The sequence below is a fragment of the Oncorhynchus clarkii genome, chromosome 19 (genome assembly GCF_045791955.1).
Source record: "Oncorhynchus clarkii lewisi isolate Uvic-CL-2024 chromosome 19, UVic_Ocla_1.0, whole genome shotgun sequence".
Lineage (NCBI taxonomy): Eukaryota > Metazoa > Chordata > Actinopteri > Salmoniformes > Salmonidae > Oncorhynchus > Oncorhynchus clarkii.
The window spans coordinates 10,292,764-10,312,449 of NC_092165.1; the positions used below are offsets into that span (position 1 = coordinate 10,292,764).

The 19,686-nt window shown below is 43.8% G+C and overlaps 1 protein-coding gene across 1 annotated transcript; it reads left to right on the plus strand.

Annotated features, from left to right (window-relative positions):
* The first annotated feature begins 3,184 nt into the window (after nucleotides 1–3,184).
* Nucleotides 3,185–15,001, plus strand: LOC139374122 (methylmalonic aciduria type A homolog, mitochondrial-like). The gene is made up of 7 exons (XM_071115120.1): nucleotides 3,185–3,593; nucleotides 3,874–4,323; nucleotides 4,596–4,718; nucleotides 6,914–7,084; nucleotides 7,362–7,447; nucleotides 11,542–11,691; nucleotides 14,382–15,001. Exons 2-7 carry the CDS (start codon nucleotides 3,912–3,914, stop codon nucleotides 14,685–14,687), a joined length of 1,248 nt encoding a protein of 415 aa, XP_070971221.1. The 5' UTR covers nucleotides 3,185–3,593; nucleotides 3,874–3,911; the 3' UTR covers nucleotides 14,688–15,001.
* The last annotated feature ends 4,685 nt before the right edge of the window (nucleotides 15,002–19,686 follow it).

The window sequence follows — 19,686 nt, forward strand, 5'->3', positions numbered from 1 at the left end:
ACATAACAGGAGTATGGAGTCGCGCAATCGCGGAGCCTCTAGAGGCACGCAGAGACCAAATTCAACTCCACCGCATCTCTACCCCTCTCAAATTTTATAGCAAATGCGGAGGGCTCTGTATAGCTCCGCATTGACATGATTGGTTAATGGTAGGTGGGGGCGAGAGGTCCTGTATAAACACAAACTCACTTCCTTGAAAACTTCCTTCACAACTGCTCTGCGCTGCTTGGTGAAGCCCAAGAATGCCCTGACTTCTGCAGAGGCTGTATCACCATAAATGCTGCATGGCCAATGCAGACGTCCTAATGGCCATGTAGCGCCTTTAAGCAAACAGAAGAATACACCATGATGATATTTAACCTCAAATAAAATAAATCACAAAATCATTCATATTTAGTCAAGAACGCATATTTTACAAGTATGATTCTTTGAAGGGTGAGTTCTCATATGAGGAGAATGAATGTGGATAGAAGAGTGGTGTGACCAGATATAGTGGAAGCTGATGGGAGGAGCGGGCTCAAATTGTACTGGCTGGAATGAAATGAATGGAACGGAATCAAACACATCAAACAGCTCCTCCCACCAGCCTCCTCGGATATAGACTGAGGCCGTGGTATTGGAAGAACACCTGTTGCAAGGCCCTTAGGTATAAAAACCTTCAGATCACCCTTGGGGAGTTGGGACATGAAATTGACACACACAATTGACACAGCCATAAGACTCCTGAACAGGTAATCAAATGGCTACCCAGACTGTTTGCATTGTGTGCCCCCCCCCAAACCCTCTTTTTACGCTGTTGCTACTCTCTGTTTATCATATATGCATAGTCACTTTAACTATACATTCATGTACATACTACCTCAAAAAAACCTAAATGACACCATTCTGTATACTTCTGGCCCTTCTTTGGACACTGTGTTAACTAACCCCCAGATGAGCTTCAATGCCATACAACACTCCTTTCGTGGCCTCCAACTGCTCTTAAATGCAAGTAAAACTAAATGCATGCTCTTCAACCAATCGCTGTCCGCACCTGCCCGCCCGTCCAGCATCACTACTCTGGACGGTTCTGACTTAGAATATGTGGACAACTACAAATACCTAGGTGTCTGGTTAGACTGTAAACTCTCCTTCCAGACTCACATTAAGCATCTCCAATCCAAAATGAAATCTAGAATCGGCTTCCTATTTCGCAACAAAGCATCCTTCACTCATGCTGCCAAACATACCCTCGTAAAACTGACCATCCTACCGACCCTCGACTTCGGCAATGTCATTTATAAAATAGCCTCCAACACTCTACTGAACAAATTGGATGCAGTCTATCACAGTGCCATCCATTTTGTCACCAAAGCCCCATATACCACCCACCACTGCGACCTGTACTCTCTCGTTGGCTGGCCATCGCTTCATACTCATCGCCAAACCCACTGGCTCCAGGTCATCTACAAGTCTCTGTTAGGTAAAGCCCTGCCTTATCTCAGCTCACTGGTCACCATAGCAGCACCCACTCGTAGCACGTGCTCCAGCAGGTATATCTCACTGGTCACCCCCAAAGCAAATTCCTCCTTTGGCCGCCTTTCCTTCCAGTTCTCTGCTGCCAATGACTGGAACGAACTGCAAAAATCACTGAAGCTGGAGACTCATATCTCCCTCACTAGCTTTAAACACCAGCTGTCAGAGCAGCTCACAGATCACTGCACCTGTACATAGCTCATCTGTAATATAGCCCATCCAACTACCTCATCCCCATACTGTATTTATTTATCTTGCTCCTTTGCACCCCAGTATCTCTACTTGCACATTCATCTTCTGCACATCTACCATTCCAGTGTTTAATTGCTGTATTGTAATTGTACTTTGCCACCATGGCCTATTTATTGCCTTAACTCCCTTATCTTACCTCATTTAACTCACTGTATATAGACTTTTGTTTTCTTTTTTTCTACTGTATTATTGACTGTATGTTTTGTTTATTCCATGTAACTCTGTGTTGTTGTATGTGTCGAACTGCTTTGCTTTATTCTTGGCCAGGTCGCAGTTTCAAATTGTTCTCAACTAGCCTATCTGGTTAAATAAAGGTGAAATATATATATATATTAATAGATTAAAATTGGACCGACCAACCAGTGCTCCCGCACATTGGCTAACTGGGCTATCTGCATTGTGTCCCGCCACCCACTGTAACGATTCTCGTTGGTGGAAGGAGAGGAGGACCAAAATGCAGTGTGGCAAGTGTTCAACATATTTTAATTGAAAAACTGAACACCACACAAAATAACAACGCCGCGAAAACGAAACAGTTCTGCCAGGTGAACAGACACTAAACATAAAGTGAACACCCACCACCAAAACGGGGGAAACAGGCTACCTAAGTATGATTCTCAATCAGAGACAACGAACGACACCTGCCTCTGATTGAGAACCATACTCGGCCAAACACATAGAAATATAAAAACATAGAAAAAAAAACATAGACTACCCACCCCAACTCAAGCCCTGACTAACCTAACACAAAGACATAAAAAAGGAACTAAGGTCAGAACGTGACAACCACCACCCACCACACCCTCTTTTACGCTACTGCTACTCTCTGTTCATCATATATGCATAGTCACTTTTACCATATGTACATTCTACCTCAATCAGCCTGAGTAACCAGTGTCTGTCTGTATGTAGCGTTGCTACTTTTATAGCTTCGCTACTACTGTATATAGCCTGTTTTTTTTACTGTTGTTTTATTTCTTTACTTACCTATTGTCCACTTAACACCTTTTTTGCGCTATTGGTTAGAGCCTGTAAGTAAGCATTTCACTGTAAGGTTTTATTCGGCGCGCATGACAAATAAACTTAGATGTTATTTGATTTTAATACATGTGTACCTGTGTGAAATAGTACATGAACTGTAGAAGCACCCACAAAAATATTACACCTCAAGACACTAACATGAAATTGTATGGCCACAATGGCTGAAAATGGAAAAATCTTGCAAAATACATGCAAAATTGTGCAAGAGTTATCCATCCCTAGATAAATGCCTTCTAAAATGATTCCCTTGAATTTCAATTTGAGTGAATTGTGAAGACAAGAGCTCAACCGCGACTAACTGCTACCACCGTGTGGCCTTGATTAGTACTACTTTTCTAGAAAGGGGTGGTGTTCAACGTCACAGGAAGTAGGAAGTGAACGAAGCAAAAAAAAAGAAAAATACCCACTGGGTTTCACTAGATAGCACAGCCACGAATTCAAAAGATTTATGAAAATAAACATGTGCTTTTTGGTTTTACTTTAAGGTTATGTCTAGGCATAAGGTTAGCAGTGTGGTTAAGGTTAGGGTCAATGTTAGGTTTAATATCACATTTTAAGAAGATAGAAATGGGCAGAGTTTCTGACTTTGTGACTGTGGTAGCTAGTGACGACGAAAACACTGGTAGGTCAACGTGTGGTTGCTTTGGAGTATCTAATGACAGAATTATCCTTATTTTCTTTATTCCAAAAATGAATACTCAGTTATGAAAGTGTATGGAGCAATATTAGAAGACAACAGCAAAGCTGGACGAAGCAGATGTATGTACAAATAGCTGGCTATCAAGGTGAGTTCTCCATTGTATGTACACGTTTTGTAACTGTTCAGCTATAGGCTACTTGTCAGTCAGTTACCGGTGTATGTACTGTATGTATGCATATGTCCATTCGTTTCTACTGGAAACATTTGCTCCTGAATGACACAACCTCAAACAGTCTAAATAGCCCAAAGTGAGTGTCATAGAGTAATCAGCATCAGTTTTGTTTTGGTTCTGTCTTGTTGAATTAACTGAAATGTGTCACAAACCTCTACTGAATGCCTGTTGTCTAACGTTACATCATTATCAGACTCTCTCCCCTAGAGAAGGGACCAGTGCCAGGCAATCATGGGACCCTCAGTACTCTTTCCGCTTCTCCACGGCTTGTCCTCCCCCTTACGAACTGTCACCCCAAAATTGGGCCGATGCCTCCTCCGCCAGCTACCCCCACCATCCTGCACTCGTACCCCTTGTACCCCCTCATTCCCTGGGCTTAACTCCCAAAACATCCGTGGTATGTGTGTGGAATCCACCCTCAGCCACATCAAGGAGCTGAGTCCACCAGAGCAAAGGCTGTTGAATAAGCTGTATGAAGGACTGATCTCAGGTCAGCGGGCCAGTCTGGCTGAGTCCATTACCCTGGTGGAGACCCAGCATCCCAGAAAGAAAGAGCTGGCCCAGGTCCTGCTGCAGAGAGTACTGGCCCACAGGAAGGAGCAGGAGAAACAGAACGGAGGGAAACCCCTGGCCTTCAGAGTGGGTTAGTATGTGGATTGTTATGTTCAACATTGTTGTGTCTATGCCCAGTACACAGAATGCACGCAGACCCAATAATATGTGAACAGTTGAACTAGTGGCTTGCAGAGTCCTTAGAGTTTGAACGCTTGAATTGGTGGCTGCAATGTGGGCTTTGTATTGAATATTTTTGTACTCCTACACTTGAGGTAGCTAAGTCTAAACTACCCAATGGGGAAGAGTGTGGGCTTGGTGTACGTGCATGTTTGTCCTCTGTGAGGTGACGTCTGTCTGTAGGTCTGTCTGGCCCACCCGGAGCTGGGAAGTCCACCTTCATTGAGGTGGTGGGGAAGATGCTCACAGGACAAGGACATAAAGTCTCTGTTCTGGCAGTTGACCCCTCATCATGCACTACAGGAGGTATGTTTCCACATCATTCTACATTTATTTAAATTTTTTTACTTCACCTTTATTTAACCAGGTAGGCTAGTTGAGAACACCTTTATTTAACCAGGTAGGCTAGTTGAGAACACCTTTATTTAACCAGGTAGGCTAGTTGAGAACACCTTTATTTAACCAGGTAGGCTAGTTGAGAACACCTTTATTTAACCAGGTAGGCTAGTTGAGAACACCTTTATTTAACCAGGTAGGCTAGTTGAGAACACCTTTATTTAACCAGGTAGGCAAGTTGAGAACACCTTTATTTAACCAGGTAGGCTAGTTGAGAACACCTTTATTTAACCAGGTAGGCTAGTTGAGAACACCTTTATTTAACCAGGTAGGCTAGTTGAGAACACCTTTATTTAACCAGGTAGGCTAGTTGAGAACACCTTTATTTAACCAGGTAGGCTAGTTGAGAACACCTTTATTTAACCAGGTAGGCTAGTTGAGAACACCTTTATTTAACCAGGTAGGCTAGTTGAGAACACCTTTATTTAACCAGGTAGGCTAGTTGAGAACACCTTTATTTAACCAGGTAGGCTAGTTGAGAACACCTTTATTTAACCAGGTAGGCTAGTTGAGAACACCTTTATTTGACCAGGTAGGCTAGTTGAGAACAAGTTCTCATTTACAACTGCGACCTGGCCAAGATAAAGCATAGCAGTGTGAACAGACAACAACACAGAGTTACACATGGAGTAAACAATAAACAAGTCAATAACACAGTAGAAAAAAAGAGAAAAAAAGGGTCTATATACATTGTGTGCATAAGGCATGAGGAGGTAGGCGAATAATTACAATTTAGCAGATTAACACTGTAGTGATAAATGATCAGATGGTCATGTGCAGGTAGAGATACTGGTGTGCAAAAGAGCAGAAAAGTAAATAAATAAAAACAGTATGGGGATGAGGTAGGTAAATTGGGTGGGCTATTTACCGATGGACTATGTACAGCTGCAGCGATCGGTTAGCTGCTCAGATAGCAGATGTTTAAAGTTGGTGAGGATAAAAGTCTCCAACTTCAGTGATTTTTGCAATTCGTTCCAGTCACAGGCAGCAGAGAACTGGAACGAAAGGCAGCCAAATGAGGTGTTGGCTTTAGGGATGATCAGTGAGATACACCTGCTGGAGCACGTGCTACGGGTGGGTGTTGCCATTGTGACCAGTGAACTGAGATAAGGCAGAGCTTTACCTAGCATGGACTTGTAGATGACCTGGAGCCAGTGGGTCTGGCGACGAATATGTAGCGAGGACCAGCCGACTAGAGCATACAGGTCGCAGTGGTGGGTGGTATAAGGTGCTTTAGTAACAAAACGGATGGCGCTGTGATAAACTGCATCCAGTTTGCTGAGTAGAGTATTGGAAGCTATTTTGTAGATGACATCGCCGAAGTCGAGGATCGGTAGGATAGTCAGTTTTACTAGGGTAAGTTTGGCGGCGTGAGTGAAGGAGGCTTTGTTGTGGAATAGAAAGCCAACTCTAGATTTGATTTTAGATTGGAGATGTTTGATATGAGTCTGGAAGAAGAGTTTACAGTCTAGCCAGACACCTAGTTACTTATAGATGTCCACATATTCTAGGTCGGAACCATCCAGGGTGGTGATGCTAGTCGGGTGTGGGGGTGCAGGCAGCGAACGGTTGAAAAGCATGCATTTGGTTTTACTAGCGTTTAAGAGCAGTTGGAGGCCATGGAAGGAGTGTTTCATTCCTGTGTTTGTGCGTGGTATTTCATCAGTGTTGTGGGGTATATGTATTGGTTTAAATGGGTCTGTTAGAATGCCTCGTCATGCCAGACAGACTCTTGCACCGTAACATGTGGGATTTTGTGAACATTAACAACCATTCCTCCTTGTTCAATGTTGTTAAACATAATTTCCTCACCACAGGAGGTTGGTGGCACCTTAATTGGGGAGGACGGGCTCGTGTTAATGACTGGAGCGTAATCAGTGGAATGGTATCAAACACATGGTTTCCAGGTGTTTGATGCCATTCCATTTGCTCTGTTCTGGACATTTTATTACGAGCCGTTCTCCCCTCAGCAGCCTCCTGTGTTCCTCACATTTATCTTCTTCAAGCTAGGCAAATGATTATTATTAAATATTGATAGCTATACTTATATACTACCACTTACACTTTATGTTGGTGTTACGCATAAATCCTCCCCCTCTCCCCAGGGTCTCTGATGGGTGACAAGACTCGTATGACTGAGCTCTCCAGAGACATGAGTGCTTTCATCAGACCCTCCCCCACCTCTGGAACACTGGGAGGAGTCACCCGGACCACCAATGAGGCCGTAGTACTGTGTGAGGGGGGTGGCTACGACATCGTCCTGGTAGAAACTGTAGGTGAGGAACTCAATGGTTGAGTCGACTGTTTTTAAAAGCCTCAGAAGGGACAAATCTTCACCTGAGATAGGCCAACCTGCACAGTTTTTATTGAACCAGATTTAATCTCACTGTGATTCATGCTTTGCATCTTCCACATTACGTGGTTTATAAAGTCTAAATGGCATGAAGGATAAAATTATGAAATTATATAACATAGCTCATAGTTTATTAATAAAATTCCTAAGGTATCTAGCTTTTCATAAATACTTGGTTTCATTGTGTGTTGTGTCCTCAGGCGTAGGCCAGTCAGAGTTTGCGGTGGCTGACATGGTGGACATGTTTGTGTTGCTGATCCCACCAGCAGGGGGCGATGAACTACAGGTCAGACCTCCATCACCATCACACTCCCCTGTTACAATGCCATTAAAGAACCTGTGAATATCTTGTGACATTGAATATCTTCTGATATTTACAGACATTTTTGATCATTTAAATGAAAATGATATCCATTGATTCTTGATGTATATAAATGTCTCATGCGTTTAGTTCAACTGGCTTTAAAGTACATCCCTGATTCCTCACTCCTTTCATATTTGGAAAAGAAACAAAATGGTTTCTTTCCACCCTGTTGTCTTCACTTATCCTGTCTCAGGATGCACTTAAGTATTCAAACAGGATCACAGTCCATCAATCAGCTTAGACGTATAGACATAAGATTTACATCCAATTTCTCCTCTGGAGATCAATAAAGTTGATTCAAAGCACATCATGTTGGTCACATACACATATTTAGTCATTTCTGTGGACACACCTACTCATTACATTTAAATTAAAAAAAATCCCTTTATTTTTACTATTTTCTACATTGTAGAATAATAGTGAAGACATCAAAACAAATGATATAACACATGGAATCATGTAGTAACCAACAAAGTGTTGTAGAATCTCAAATATATTTAGATTTCTTTAAAGTAGCCACCCTTTGCCTTGATGACAACTTTGCACACTTGGCATTCTCTCAACGAGCTTCACCTGGAATGCTTTTCTAACAGTCTTGAAGGAGTTCCCACATATGCTGAACACTTGTTGGCTGCTTTTCCTTCACTCTGCGGTCCAACTCATACCAAACCATCTCAATTGGGTTTACCCATTTCATACGCATCACAGGTGATTGTGGAGGCCAGGTCATCTGATGCAGCACTCCATCACTCTCCTTCTTGGTCAAATAGCCCGTACACAGATAGGAGGTGTGTTTGGGCCATTGTCCTGTTGCACAAACCAGGTGGGATGGCGTATCACTGCAGAATGCTGTGGTAGCCATGCTGGTTAAGTGTGCCTTGAATTCTAAATAAATCGCTCCGTGTCACCAGCAAAGCATCATCACACCACCTCCTCCATGCTTCACGGTGGAAACTATACATGTGGAAATCATCCCTTCACCTGCTCTGCGTCTCACAAAGACATGGCGGTTGGAACCAAAAATCTCAAATTTGAATTCATCAGGCCAAAGACAGATTTCCACCGGTCTATTGTCCATTGCTCGTGTTACTGTCTTTCAAGCAAGTCTCTTCTTCTTATTGGTGTCCTTTAGTAGTGGTTTCTTTGCAGCAATTCAACAATGAAGTTGATGTTGAGAAGCATTTATTTGGGCTGCAATTTATGAACTTATCCTCTGCAGCAGAGGTAATTCTGGGTCTTCCTTTCCTGTGGCGGTCCTCATGAGAGCCAGTTTCATCATAGCTCTTGATGGTTTTTGCGACTGAACTTGGAGAAACGTTCAAAGTTCTTGAAAGTTTCCAGATTGACTGGCCTTCATGTCTTAAAGTAATGGACTGTTGTTTCTCTTTGCTTATTTGAGCTGTTCTTGCCATAATATGGACTTGGCCCTATTTGGTTAAGACCATCTTCTGTATACCACCCCTGCCTTGTCACAACACAACTGATTGGCTCAAACGCATTAAGAAGGAAAGAAATTCCACAAATGTACTTTTAACAAGGCACACCTGTTAATTTAAATGCATTCCAGGTGACTACCTCATGAAGCTGGTTGAGAGAATGTCAAGAGTGTGCAGAGCTGTCATCAATGCAAAGGGTGCCTACGTTGAAGAATCTCATATACACTACCGTTCAAAAGTTTGGGGTCACTTAGAAATGTCCTTGTTTTTGAAAGAAAAGCTATTTTTTTCGTCTATTAAAATAACATCAAATTGATCCAAAATACAGTGTAGACATTGCTAATGTTGTAAATGACTATTTGTCACAATAATTTTCAATTCCAATGATAATAACTGACAATCAATAGCTCTGACCAATCCCTGAGATCTGTAAGACCATGGGTTTAATAATAATTAGTCAAAGACTCACATGCAAAAAGAAAGTACAGTTTATTCAGAGAACGTTCTGAAGTCCATTATACAAAGACATCCATTTTATAGCTGTGCACATACTTCCACACAAACAGTAGGTATCCTACGCACATACTTCCACACAAACAGTAGGTATCCTACGCACATACTTCCACACAAACAGTAGGTATCCTACGCACATACTTCCACACAAACAGTAGGTATCCTACGCACATACTTCCACACAAACAGTAGGTATCCTACGCACATACTTCCACACAAACAGTAGGTATCCTAATCACATACTTCCACACAAACAGTAGGTATCCTACGCACATACTTCCACACAAACAGTAGGTATCCTAATCACATACTTCCACACAAACAGTAGGTATCCTAATCACATACTTCCACACAAACAGTAGGTATCCTACGCACATACTTCCACACAAACAGTAGGTATCCTACGCACATACTTCCACACAAACAGTAGGTATCCTGCGCACATACTTCCACACAAACAGTAGGTATCCTACGCACATACTTCCACACAAACAGTAGGTATCCTACGCACATACTTCCACACAAACAGTAGGTATCCTAAGCACATACTTCTACACAAACGGCAGGGTAGCCTAGTGGGGCGGCAGGGTAGCCTAGTGGTTAGAGCATTGGACTAGTAACCGAAAGGTTGCAAGTTCAAATCCCCGAGCTGACAAGGTACAAAATCTGTCGTTCTGCCCCTGAACAGGCAGTTAACCCACTGTTCCAAGGCCGTCATTGAAAATAAGAATTTGCCTAGTTACATAAAGGTAAAAAAACAAAAAAACAGTAGGTGAGTTTTATCTCTATAGTTCTCACCACTGTGTATCACTGCCCAGCCGACAGGTCCATTCCCCTGAGATTAGGGAAACCTTGAGAAATACTCCCTATGGTTCCTCAGAGGCCTAGCCAGGTCGGGTGAAACACAGTTTAACTGTTCTTCTGTATTTTCTTAGGCACCCACATATAAGTTCAAATCCTAAGCTACGCCTTGTTTTTCCATTCATTGTTTAACCTAATTCCGATAATAACCTAAAACTACACACATCATCAGATTATAATTTTATGATTCTAATCAATTTCATACAGTTATAAGGTATCAGAGTGGAATTATTTTATCATTATCTTTCAACATATACAATATTTTAGCACTATTGTAGCTGGAAATGTCAGATTTTTTATGTAATATCTACATAGGCATACAGGGGCCCATTATCAGCAACCATCACTCCTGTGTTCCAATGGCACGTTGTGTTAGCTAATCCACGTTTATAATTTTAAAAGGCTAATTGATCATTAGAAAATCATTTTGCAATCACGTTAGCACAGCTGAAAACTGTTGTTTTGATTAAAGAAGTATTAAAACTCACCTTTAGACTAGTTGAGTATCTGGAGCATCAGCATTTGTGGGTTCGATTACAGGCTCAAAATGGCCAGAAACAACTTTCATCTGAAACTCGTCAGTCCAGTCTAGATCTCGTACAAAGCTGTGTACTACTCCCTTCACAGAACAGCGCAAACTGGCTTTAACCAGAATAGAAAGAGTGGGAGGCCCCGGTGCACAACTGAGCAAGAGGACAAGTACATTCGTGTCTAGTTTGAGAAACAGACACCTCACAAGTCCTCAACTGGCAGCTTAATTAAATAGTACCCGCAAAACACCAGTCTCAACGTCAACAGTGAAGAGGCGACTGTGGGATGTTGGCCTTCTAGGCAGAGTTCCTCTGTCCAGTGTCTGTTCTTTTGCCCATCTTAATCTTTCTTGTTATTGGCCAGTCTGAGTTATGGCTTTTTCTTTGCAACTCTGCCTAGAAGGCCAGCATCCTGGAGTCGCCTCTTCACTGTTGATGTTGAGACGGGTGTTTTTCGGGTACTATTTAATGAAGCTGCTAGTTGAGGACTTGTGAGGCGTATGAAATGGGTAAAACAGTATGTAAACATTATTAAAGTGACCAGTGTTCCATGACTATGTACATAGGGCAAGCAGCCTCTAAGGTGCAGGGTTGAATAACCGGGTGGTAGCCGTCTAGGGACATTTTGTAAAGTTCAGGGCACAGTACTCAATCTGTGTGTGTTCTCCATTGCCAGGGCATTAAGCGAGGCATCATAGAGAAGGCAGACCTGGTGGTGGTCACTAAAGCAGACGGAGACCTGTTAGTACCAGCCAGGAGAATCCAGGCAGAGTATACCAGCGCTCTGAAACTGCTCAGGAAGAAATCAAAGTCCTGGAACCCTAAGGTGGGTTGTATTGGGTTGAATGTTTTTTTGTCTGAGTGGTAGTGCGAAGGGGTTAAACCTATATATAAATGTGCTTCAAATAGCTGCTCAGGAAGAAGTCCAAGACCTGGAACGTGGTTAGTGTTGGGTTATGTGAGTTTGTGCTCATACTTTCATATGCACAGAATTAAGGAGTAAAAAGCAAAACATGAAAAAAATCATATTGCCTCAAACTCCAGGTAACTGCAGGTTGGAACCTGATATTCTTCTCCGTATCCTCTATTGGAGAGCTGTGTTATATTTCCCCTGAAAATCCTTTTTTGCCGCCCTCAACTCTCCATACGCACACATCACCAGAGCCGACAGGCCGTCCCACTGCACAGCGAGGTCAGCTGACCTGGGGGAGGGGGATAATGTGATGTCATCATCAGGGCACTCTAGTCTGTCGCAGTGTTCCCGGGGTGGGGAGGGGGTGCTCTCTGCATGTCTCCCCGCCCTGGGCCGAGCGTTGTCTCTTTGTCTCAGACCGCCCGCGCCCGGCCCAATGCAGCATCTGCTCACCTGGCACCCTGCCAAAGTCCCCTACCGCCACCCACCCACCCACCCTTCTCCCTCCCTCCCTCCCTCCCTCCCTCCCTCCCTCCCTCCCTCCCTCCCTCCATCCCCCTCTTCTTCCCCACTCTGAATAGAGAGCTGCTGTGTCATGTATTTTCCTGATTAGCAGCCCACCCACTCAGATGAAAGACTCCCAGACCTGTCTCGCTCTCTGTCTCTCTCTCTCTCTCTTTCTTGCACTCTCTCTGTTTTTCTGTCTCTATTTCTCTCCACCCCTCTCTCTTCATCTCCATCTATCTCATCTCTCTCTGTTTTGCTGTCTCCATTTGTCTCTCTCTCTCTTCATCTCCATCTATCTCATCTCTCTCTGTTTTGCTGTCTCCATTTGTCTCTCTCTCTCTTCATCTCCATCTATCTCATCTCTCTCTGTTTTGCTCCATTTGTCTCTCTCGCTCTCTGGCCCTGTTCCTCTTTCCACTAGTACCAGAGGCAGCAACACTGACTTCAGGACAGGAGATATCCACCACAGGGATTTTAATGGGTCTCCACATGATTCCTCCTCTGCCATATCTCAATATTAGGTTCAGGGGAGGGTACTTTGGAAGGCTCCCTTCTAGCAGATTAATCATTTTGACTGTAGCTTTGTAAGACATTTCTACAGTATTTCCCCATGTCAGAAACACATTTCTATTGGCACACTTGAATTGTGAATAGACCAATTTATAAATGACTAGATAGAATACAGCTTGATAGTGTGTTGTACCATTGAGATATGACTTCACACAGTTCTCTTTTTGTAGTGCCGTCACTCTCATTCAAGCACTGGTCAATAATGAGTTGTTTAGCCCTTAAATCAAGGTACAAATCTGTCGTTCTGCCCCTGAACAGGCAGTTAACCCACTGTTCCTAGGCCGTCATTGAAAATAAGAATTTGTTCTTAACTGACTTGCCCAGTTAAATAAAGGTTTTAAAAAAAATACACTTGTGTTGTCTGAACAGGCCTGAGGTGAATATGGGGAATACAGACACCCCACTGGGTGTGTGATATCTGTGGTGTGTCGCTGTGCCTGCATGGGGATTGATTGCCAACTACATGGGGGTCCACACGTGTGTGTTCACATACAGTACCAGTCAAAAGTTTGGACACACCTACTCATTCCAGTGTTTTTCTTTATTTGTACTATTTTCTACATTGTAGAATAATAGTGGAGACATCAAAACTATGAAATAACACACATTGAATCATGTAGTAATCAAAAAAGTGTTAAACAAATCAAAATATATTTTAGATTTGAGATTCTTCAAAGTAGCCGCCCTTTGCCTTGATGACAGCTGTGCAAACGCTTGGCATTCTCTCAACCAGCTTCACGAGGTAGTCGCCTGGAATGCATTTCAATTTACATGTGTGCCTTGTTAAAAGTTAATTTGTGGGATTTCTTTCCTTCTTAATGCGTTTGAGCCAGTCAGTTGTGTTGTGACAAGGTAGGGTGGTATACAGAAGATAGCCCTATTTGGTAAAAGACCAAGTCCATATTATGTCAAGAACAGCTCAGATAAGGAAAGATAAATGACAGTCCATCATTACTTCAGGACACGAAGGTCAGTCAATCCGGAAAATGTCTAGAACTTTGAAAGTTTCTTCAAGTGCAGTCGCAAACACCATCAAGCGCTATGATGAAACTAGCTCTCGTGAGGACAGTCACAGGAACGGAAGACCCAGAGTTACCTCTGCTGCAGAGGATAAGTTCATTAAAGTTAACTGCACCTCAGATTGCAGCCCAAATAAATGCTTCACATATTTCAAGTAAGACATCTCAACACCAACTGTTCAGAGGACACTAAGTGAATCAGGACTTCACGGTCGAATTGTTGCAAAGAAACCACTACTAAAGGACACCAATAATAAGAAGAGACTTGCTTGGGCCAAGAAACATGAGCAATGGACATTAGACCTGTGGAAATCTGTCTTTTGGTCTGATGAGTCCAAATTTGAGATGTTTGGTTCCAACCGCTGAGTCTTTGTGAGACTTAGAGTAGTTGGATTTTCCATTGAAATACATTTTAGGTCCCCACAGGGATAGTAGAACATAGTGTGTGTATGTGTGCTCACTGGTCCTTAACCGTGTGTGTGTGGTTCTCCCCCCCCCCCCCACCAGGTAGTGCGTGTGTCATCCCAGACAGGCGAGGGTGTAGCAGAGCTGTGGGGTAAGATGGAGGCCTTCCGCTCAGCCACCCTGTCCAGCGGGGACTTCCAGGACAGACGTAGGGCCCAGCACAAGGTGTGGATGTGGAGCCTGATCCAGGAGAATGTCCTGAGGCACTTCCAGGAACACCCTGCCGTCAGGGGGGAGCTACCCCAGCTAGAGGACAGGGTCACCAGGGGAGCTATATCACCGGGCCTGGCGGCTGATCTGTTACTGAAGGCCTTCACCTCTTCTTCATCATCCTCCTCCTCACAGTGACCTAGCTGAAGTGGAGATCTAATACCAACAGCATTATCCATATACTGTAATATTGATTACTCTTCTCGCCTTGTCTCTCAGGTCACTGCTCTGTAAGGATGATTGATTGTTGATGAGAGAAGGGAAGGAATTCTAGGTCTTGGTCCCCCTCCCAATCCCACACACACAACACACTGCCTTCAAATTTAAACACTGACCTACTTACTCATACAAGAGACTTGACATTGCCGTTTATTGGTTTATACTTGAAGAGTATCAATGGATGCAGTTTTATAGATTTGATCATAATCAATGAGTTGAATAAATTATGAAATTAATTAGATAGTTGTGGGCGTTTTCTGTTGCTTTGTGTGGAGACGTAGCTACTGATCCAGGGCTAGGAAGCTTTGTGTGGGAACGTAGCTGCTGAACCAGGCCTAGGAAGCTTTGTGTGGGGACGTAGCTACTGAACCAGGGCTAGGAAGCTTTGTGTGGGGACATAGCTACTGAACCAGGGCTAGGAAGCTTTGTGTGGGGACATAGCTACTGAGCCAAGGAAGCTTGACAACTTTTAATACAAGCGTCATATCATTCCCGTTGTCCTGGTAAAGTTTTGCATTTAATCCAGACAAAATTACCACATTTTTGCAATAATGCCTCTTGACCACCAGATGTCCCCCTAACTTTACATCTAAACTCATCTAAACCATTATCATGATGACTGGCCTGAGAGCCAGCCTCCACCGCTCCTCCCCTCAGGATGTGCTGGGTGACAGGTCACAGAGAGGCTGCTAGGACACCAGATCCTTCTTCCCTGGAGCTCTGAGGACACCATGGTAATCCTTCACATCCATCCCCCATGCCAGTCAGAGCCGGGCTTCAAGCAGATACTAGGCTACCTACCTACCGCTGGGCAGAGGAATGATCAAAGAGACAGTAGTATTATCATAAAGCGTCCATTACACCAGCCCAGGGCACAGTAGGCATCAACCTCTGTAAATAAAAAAAATAAAAAAAAACAGTGGGAATTGCCCTCGTACAGCGCCAGTGTAAAGTTTGTAAAGGACAGTCTGTACATAGTGGGGAGAAAACTGCTTCTATGCTGCAGTCCAAAGCCACAAACCTATGTTTGTTGTTAGGAAAGAATCCCTAGATTCTTAGTCAAATCCGTCCCAGTCCCCCCCGATTATTCCATCCACTTCCATCTTTCCTTGATCGTTTACATCTGTCTGTTCCGGAGAAGTGAGCCCCAGCCTCCAGAGTCTCTCTGCTCGCAGGTTGGCGGTCGTTTCCTCCTGTCTGCGCCTGGAGGAAGACTGCCCCCTGAATGCAGATGGATTCATTAGGCTTGAGTAACACCCTTCCCCTTCATCACGCTGTCTCTCTCTCACACACACACACACACTGTACTGCTCTAGGGAACAGTCAGTCCTAGCTTAATCTCTGGACATACACACACACACACACACAGCGTACACTAGGCTTCAGTGTAAACACCCTGATGCGGTTTCTCAGTGGAAAGATTAACTCAAATGCTGTCGTATCATGTTCAACATTCAGCCATTTTAGCCCAAACACAGACCAGCCCACATGTGTTTACCATTTAGAGACATTTCTTTAATGTAAGCACAGGACATGGACACGGTCTTTGATGGGGTCGGAGTGGGATTTTCCATTTCTCAAGACTTGGATTGATGCTTTCTGTGTCCGTCAGAGCGGCGGTCCATCCCCACATTTTCATCCAACACACAAGTGTCTCTTTATTTGAAATTGTGTTTAATTGCAGTCCAAACCCAGCTCCACTTGACAACGTCTGCAAATGATGACTAATTACATAATGTACTCATTATGAATGGTTAGTAGTATAGAGCGTTGTCGTAGCGACATGACAGTCACATTCCTATGAGTGTTGTTTCTATAAATAAAGACAACCAAGTCTTATTGTTAGAAATGCAGTCTGTTGCTGGTGTTGGTGGTGTACAGAACCATGTCTTAGAATGATGAATGGTTAGTATAAAGCCTTGTCGTGTGAATCACCAGACAGAGACCTAAGGCTCTATTCAATCCGTATTGGGGGAAATTCATCACTAAGGCCCAATTTGAAATTGAAAGGTAATGTTCCCAAGTTGGCGGAGTTGGTAAACGCTACATATGTCGGCTCAATCCTAAATTACCTTTCCATTTCTCTCTGGAAATCTGTAATGCTTCAGTGGTAAGGATTGAGAATAGCCCCTAGGTGGTGGTGGTTTTGTTGTGGGTTCTGCTGGTGTTGTATTTGGGCATGTTGTCTGCTCTGATCAGAGAGAGTGGGATGTGTGACACTGAATGAAATGTCACCTGGGCCCTCCCACCACGCTAACGCTGGGCTCTTTTTCTGTGTAGTGTGTGTGTGTGTGTGTGTGTGTGTGTGTGTGTAGTGTGGCCGCTGGTCATGGTCTGCCGATCCACAAAGCCTCTCCCTCCCTGCTGTGTTGGCTCTCTTCGTCTCCCCACAGTCCCCCCTGCTCACACACACATACACACACACACCATCCCCACCTCCCTCTTTCATACACACAAACCCTCCACACACACATACCTCCCTCACACACACTGCCCTCCTCCTTCCATGACACACACACACTCTTACCGCCCGGGTCGCACCGACTCGGCTGGCTGCTCTGCCGTCTCTCTCACGTGACAGATGAGTGTGTGTGAAGCATTTCATTCAGGCTCACGGCTCAGTTTCAAGACTGCTGCAAAACGATCTAAGCACCCACAGTCACTAGTAGGGATGGAGTGGACTGGAGAGAGCAGAGAGGATGGGGGGAGGTGAGATTTGTGCTTTTTGTTGTTTGTGTGCTCACCCTCTAAGCAGCCCACCTCATAACACCATAGCATCTCTCTCTCTGCTCTAGCAGTAGAACCCTAGTGGCTGTGGGACATGTGATATTATAAGGAGTGTAGGATGGAACGTAGGGTTAATCTATCTATAGGGTGTCTTCATACAGACGATGAGGCACTGATTGGCTAGTTTTTATTGCGTCTCACTACCAGTTTCAGTGGGGTCTAGTCATTCTACAGAACCTAGTAGGCAGATCATGGTGGAAGTGGGGTCTAGTCATTCTATTAAACCTAGTAGGCAGATCATGGTGGAAGTGGGGTCTAGTCATTCTACAGAATCTTGTAGGCAGATCATGGTGGTAGTGGGGTCTAGTCATTCTACAGAACATAGTAGGTAGATCATGGCAGTAGAGTGGGGTCTAGTCATTCTACTGAACCTAGTAGGCAGATCATGGTGGTAGAGTGGGGTCTAGTCATTCTACTGAACCTAGTAGGCAGATCATGGCAGTAGAGTGGGGTCTAGTCATTCTACTGAACCTAGTAGGCAGATCATGGTGGTAGTGGGGTCTAGTAATTTTACTGAACCTAGTAGGCAGATGATGGTGGTAGAGTGGGGTCTAGTCATTCTACAGAACCTAGTAGGCAGATCATGGCAGTAGAGTGGGGTCTAGTCATTCTACTGAACCTAGTAGGCAGATCATGGTGGTAGAGTGGGGTCTAGTCATTCTACTGAACCTAGTAGGCAGATCATGGTGGTAGAGTGGGGTCTAGTCATTCTACTGAACCTAGTAGGCAGATCATGGCAGTAGAGTGGGGTCTAGTCATTCTACTGAACCTAGTAGGCAGATCATGGTGGTAGAGTGGGGTCTAGTCATTCTACTGAACTTAGTAGGCAGATCATGGCAGTAGAGTGGGGTCTAGTCATTCTATTAAACCTAGTAGGCAGATCATGGTGGTAGTGGGATCTAGTCATTCTATTAAACCTAGTAGGCAGACCATGGTGGTACAGTGCCTTGCGAAAGTATTCGGCCCCCTTGAACTTTGCGACCTTTTGCCACATTTCAGGCTTCAAACATAAAGATATAAAACTGTATTTTTTTGTGAAGAATCAACAACAAGTGGGACACAATCATGAAGTGGAACGACATTTATTGGATATTTCAAACTTTTTTAACAAATCAAAAACTGAAAAATTGGGCGTGCAAAATTATTCAGCCCCTTTACTTTCAGTGCAGCAAACTCTCTCCAGAAGTTCAGTGAGGATCTCTGAATGATCCAATGTTGACCTAAATGACTAATGATGATAAATACAATCCACCTGTGTGTAATCAAGTCTCCGTATAAATGCACCTGCACTGTGATAGTCTCAGAGGTCCGTTAAAAGCGAAGAGAGCATCATGAAGAACAAGGAACACACCAGGCAGGTCCGAGATACTGTTGTGAAGAAGTTTAAAGCCGGATTTGGATACAAAAAGATTTCCCAAGCTTTAAACATCCCAAGGAGCACTGTGCAAGCGATAATATTGAAATGATAGGAGTATCAGACCACTGCAAATCTACCAAGACCTGGCCGTCCCTCTAAACTTTCAGCTCATACAAGGAGAAGACTGATCAGAGATGCAGCCAAGAGGCCCATGATCACTCTGGATGAACTGCAGAGATCTACAGCTGAGGTGGGAGACTCTGTCCATAGGACAACAATCAGTCGTATATTGCACAAATCTGGCCTTTATGGAAGAGTGGCAAGAAGAAAGCCATTTCTTAAAGATATCCATAAAAAGTGTTGTTTAAAGTTTGCCACAAGCCACCTGGGAGACACACCAAACATGTGGAAGAAGGTGCTCTGGTCAGATGAAACCAAAATTGAACTTTTTGGCAACAATGCAAAACGTTATGTTTGGCGTAAAAGCAACACAGCTGAACACACCATCCCCACTGTCAAACATGGTGGTGGCAGCATCATGGTTTGGGCCTGCTTTTCTTCAGCAGGGACAGGGAAGATGGTTAAAATTGATGGGAAGATGGATGGAGCCAAATACAGGACCATTCTGGAAGAAAACCTGATGGAGTCTGCAAAAGACCTGAGACTGGGACGAAGATTTGTCTTCCAACAAGACAATGATCCAAAACATAAAGCAAAATCTACAATGGAATGGTTCAAAAATAAACATATCCAGGTGTTAGAATGGCCAAGTCA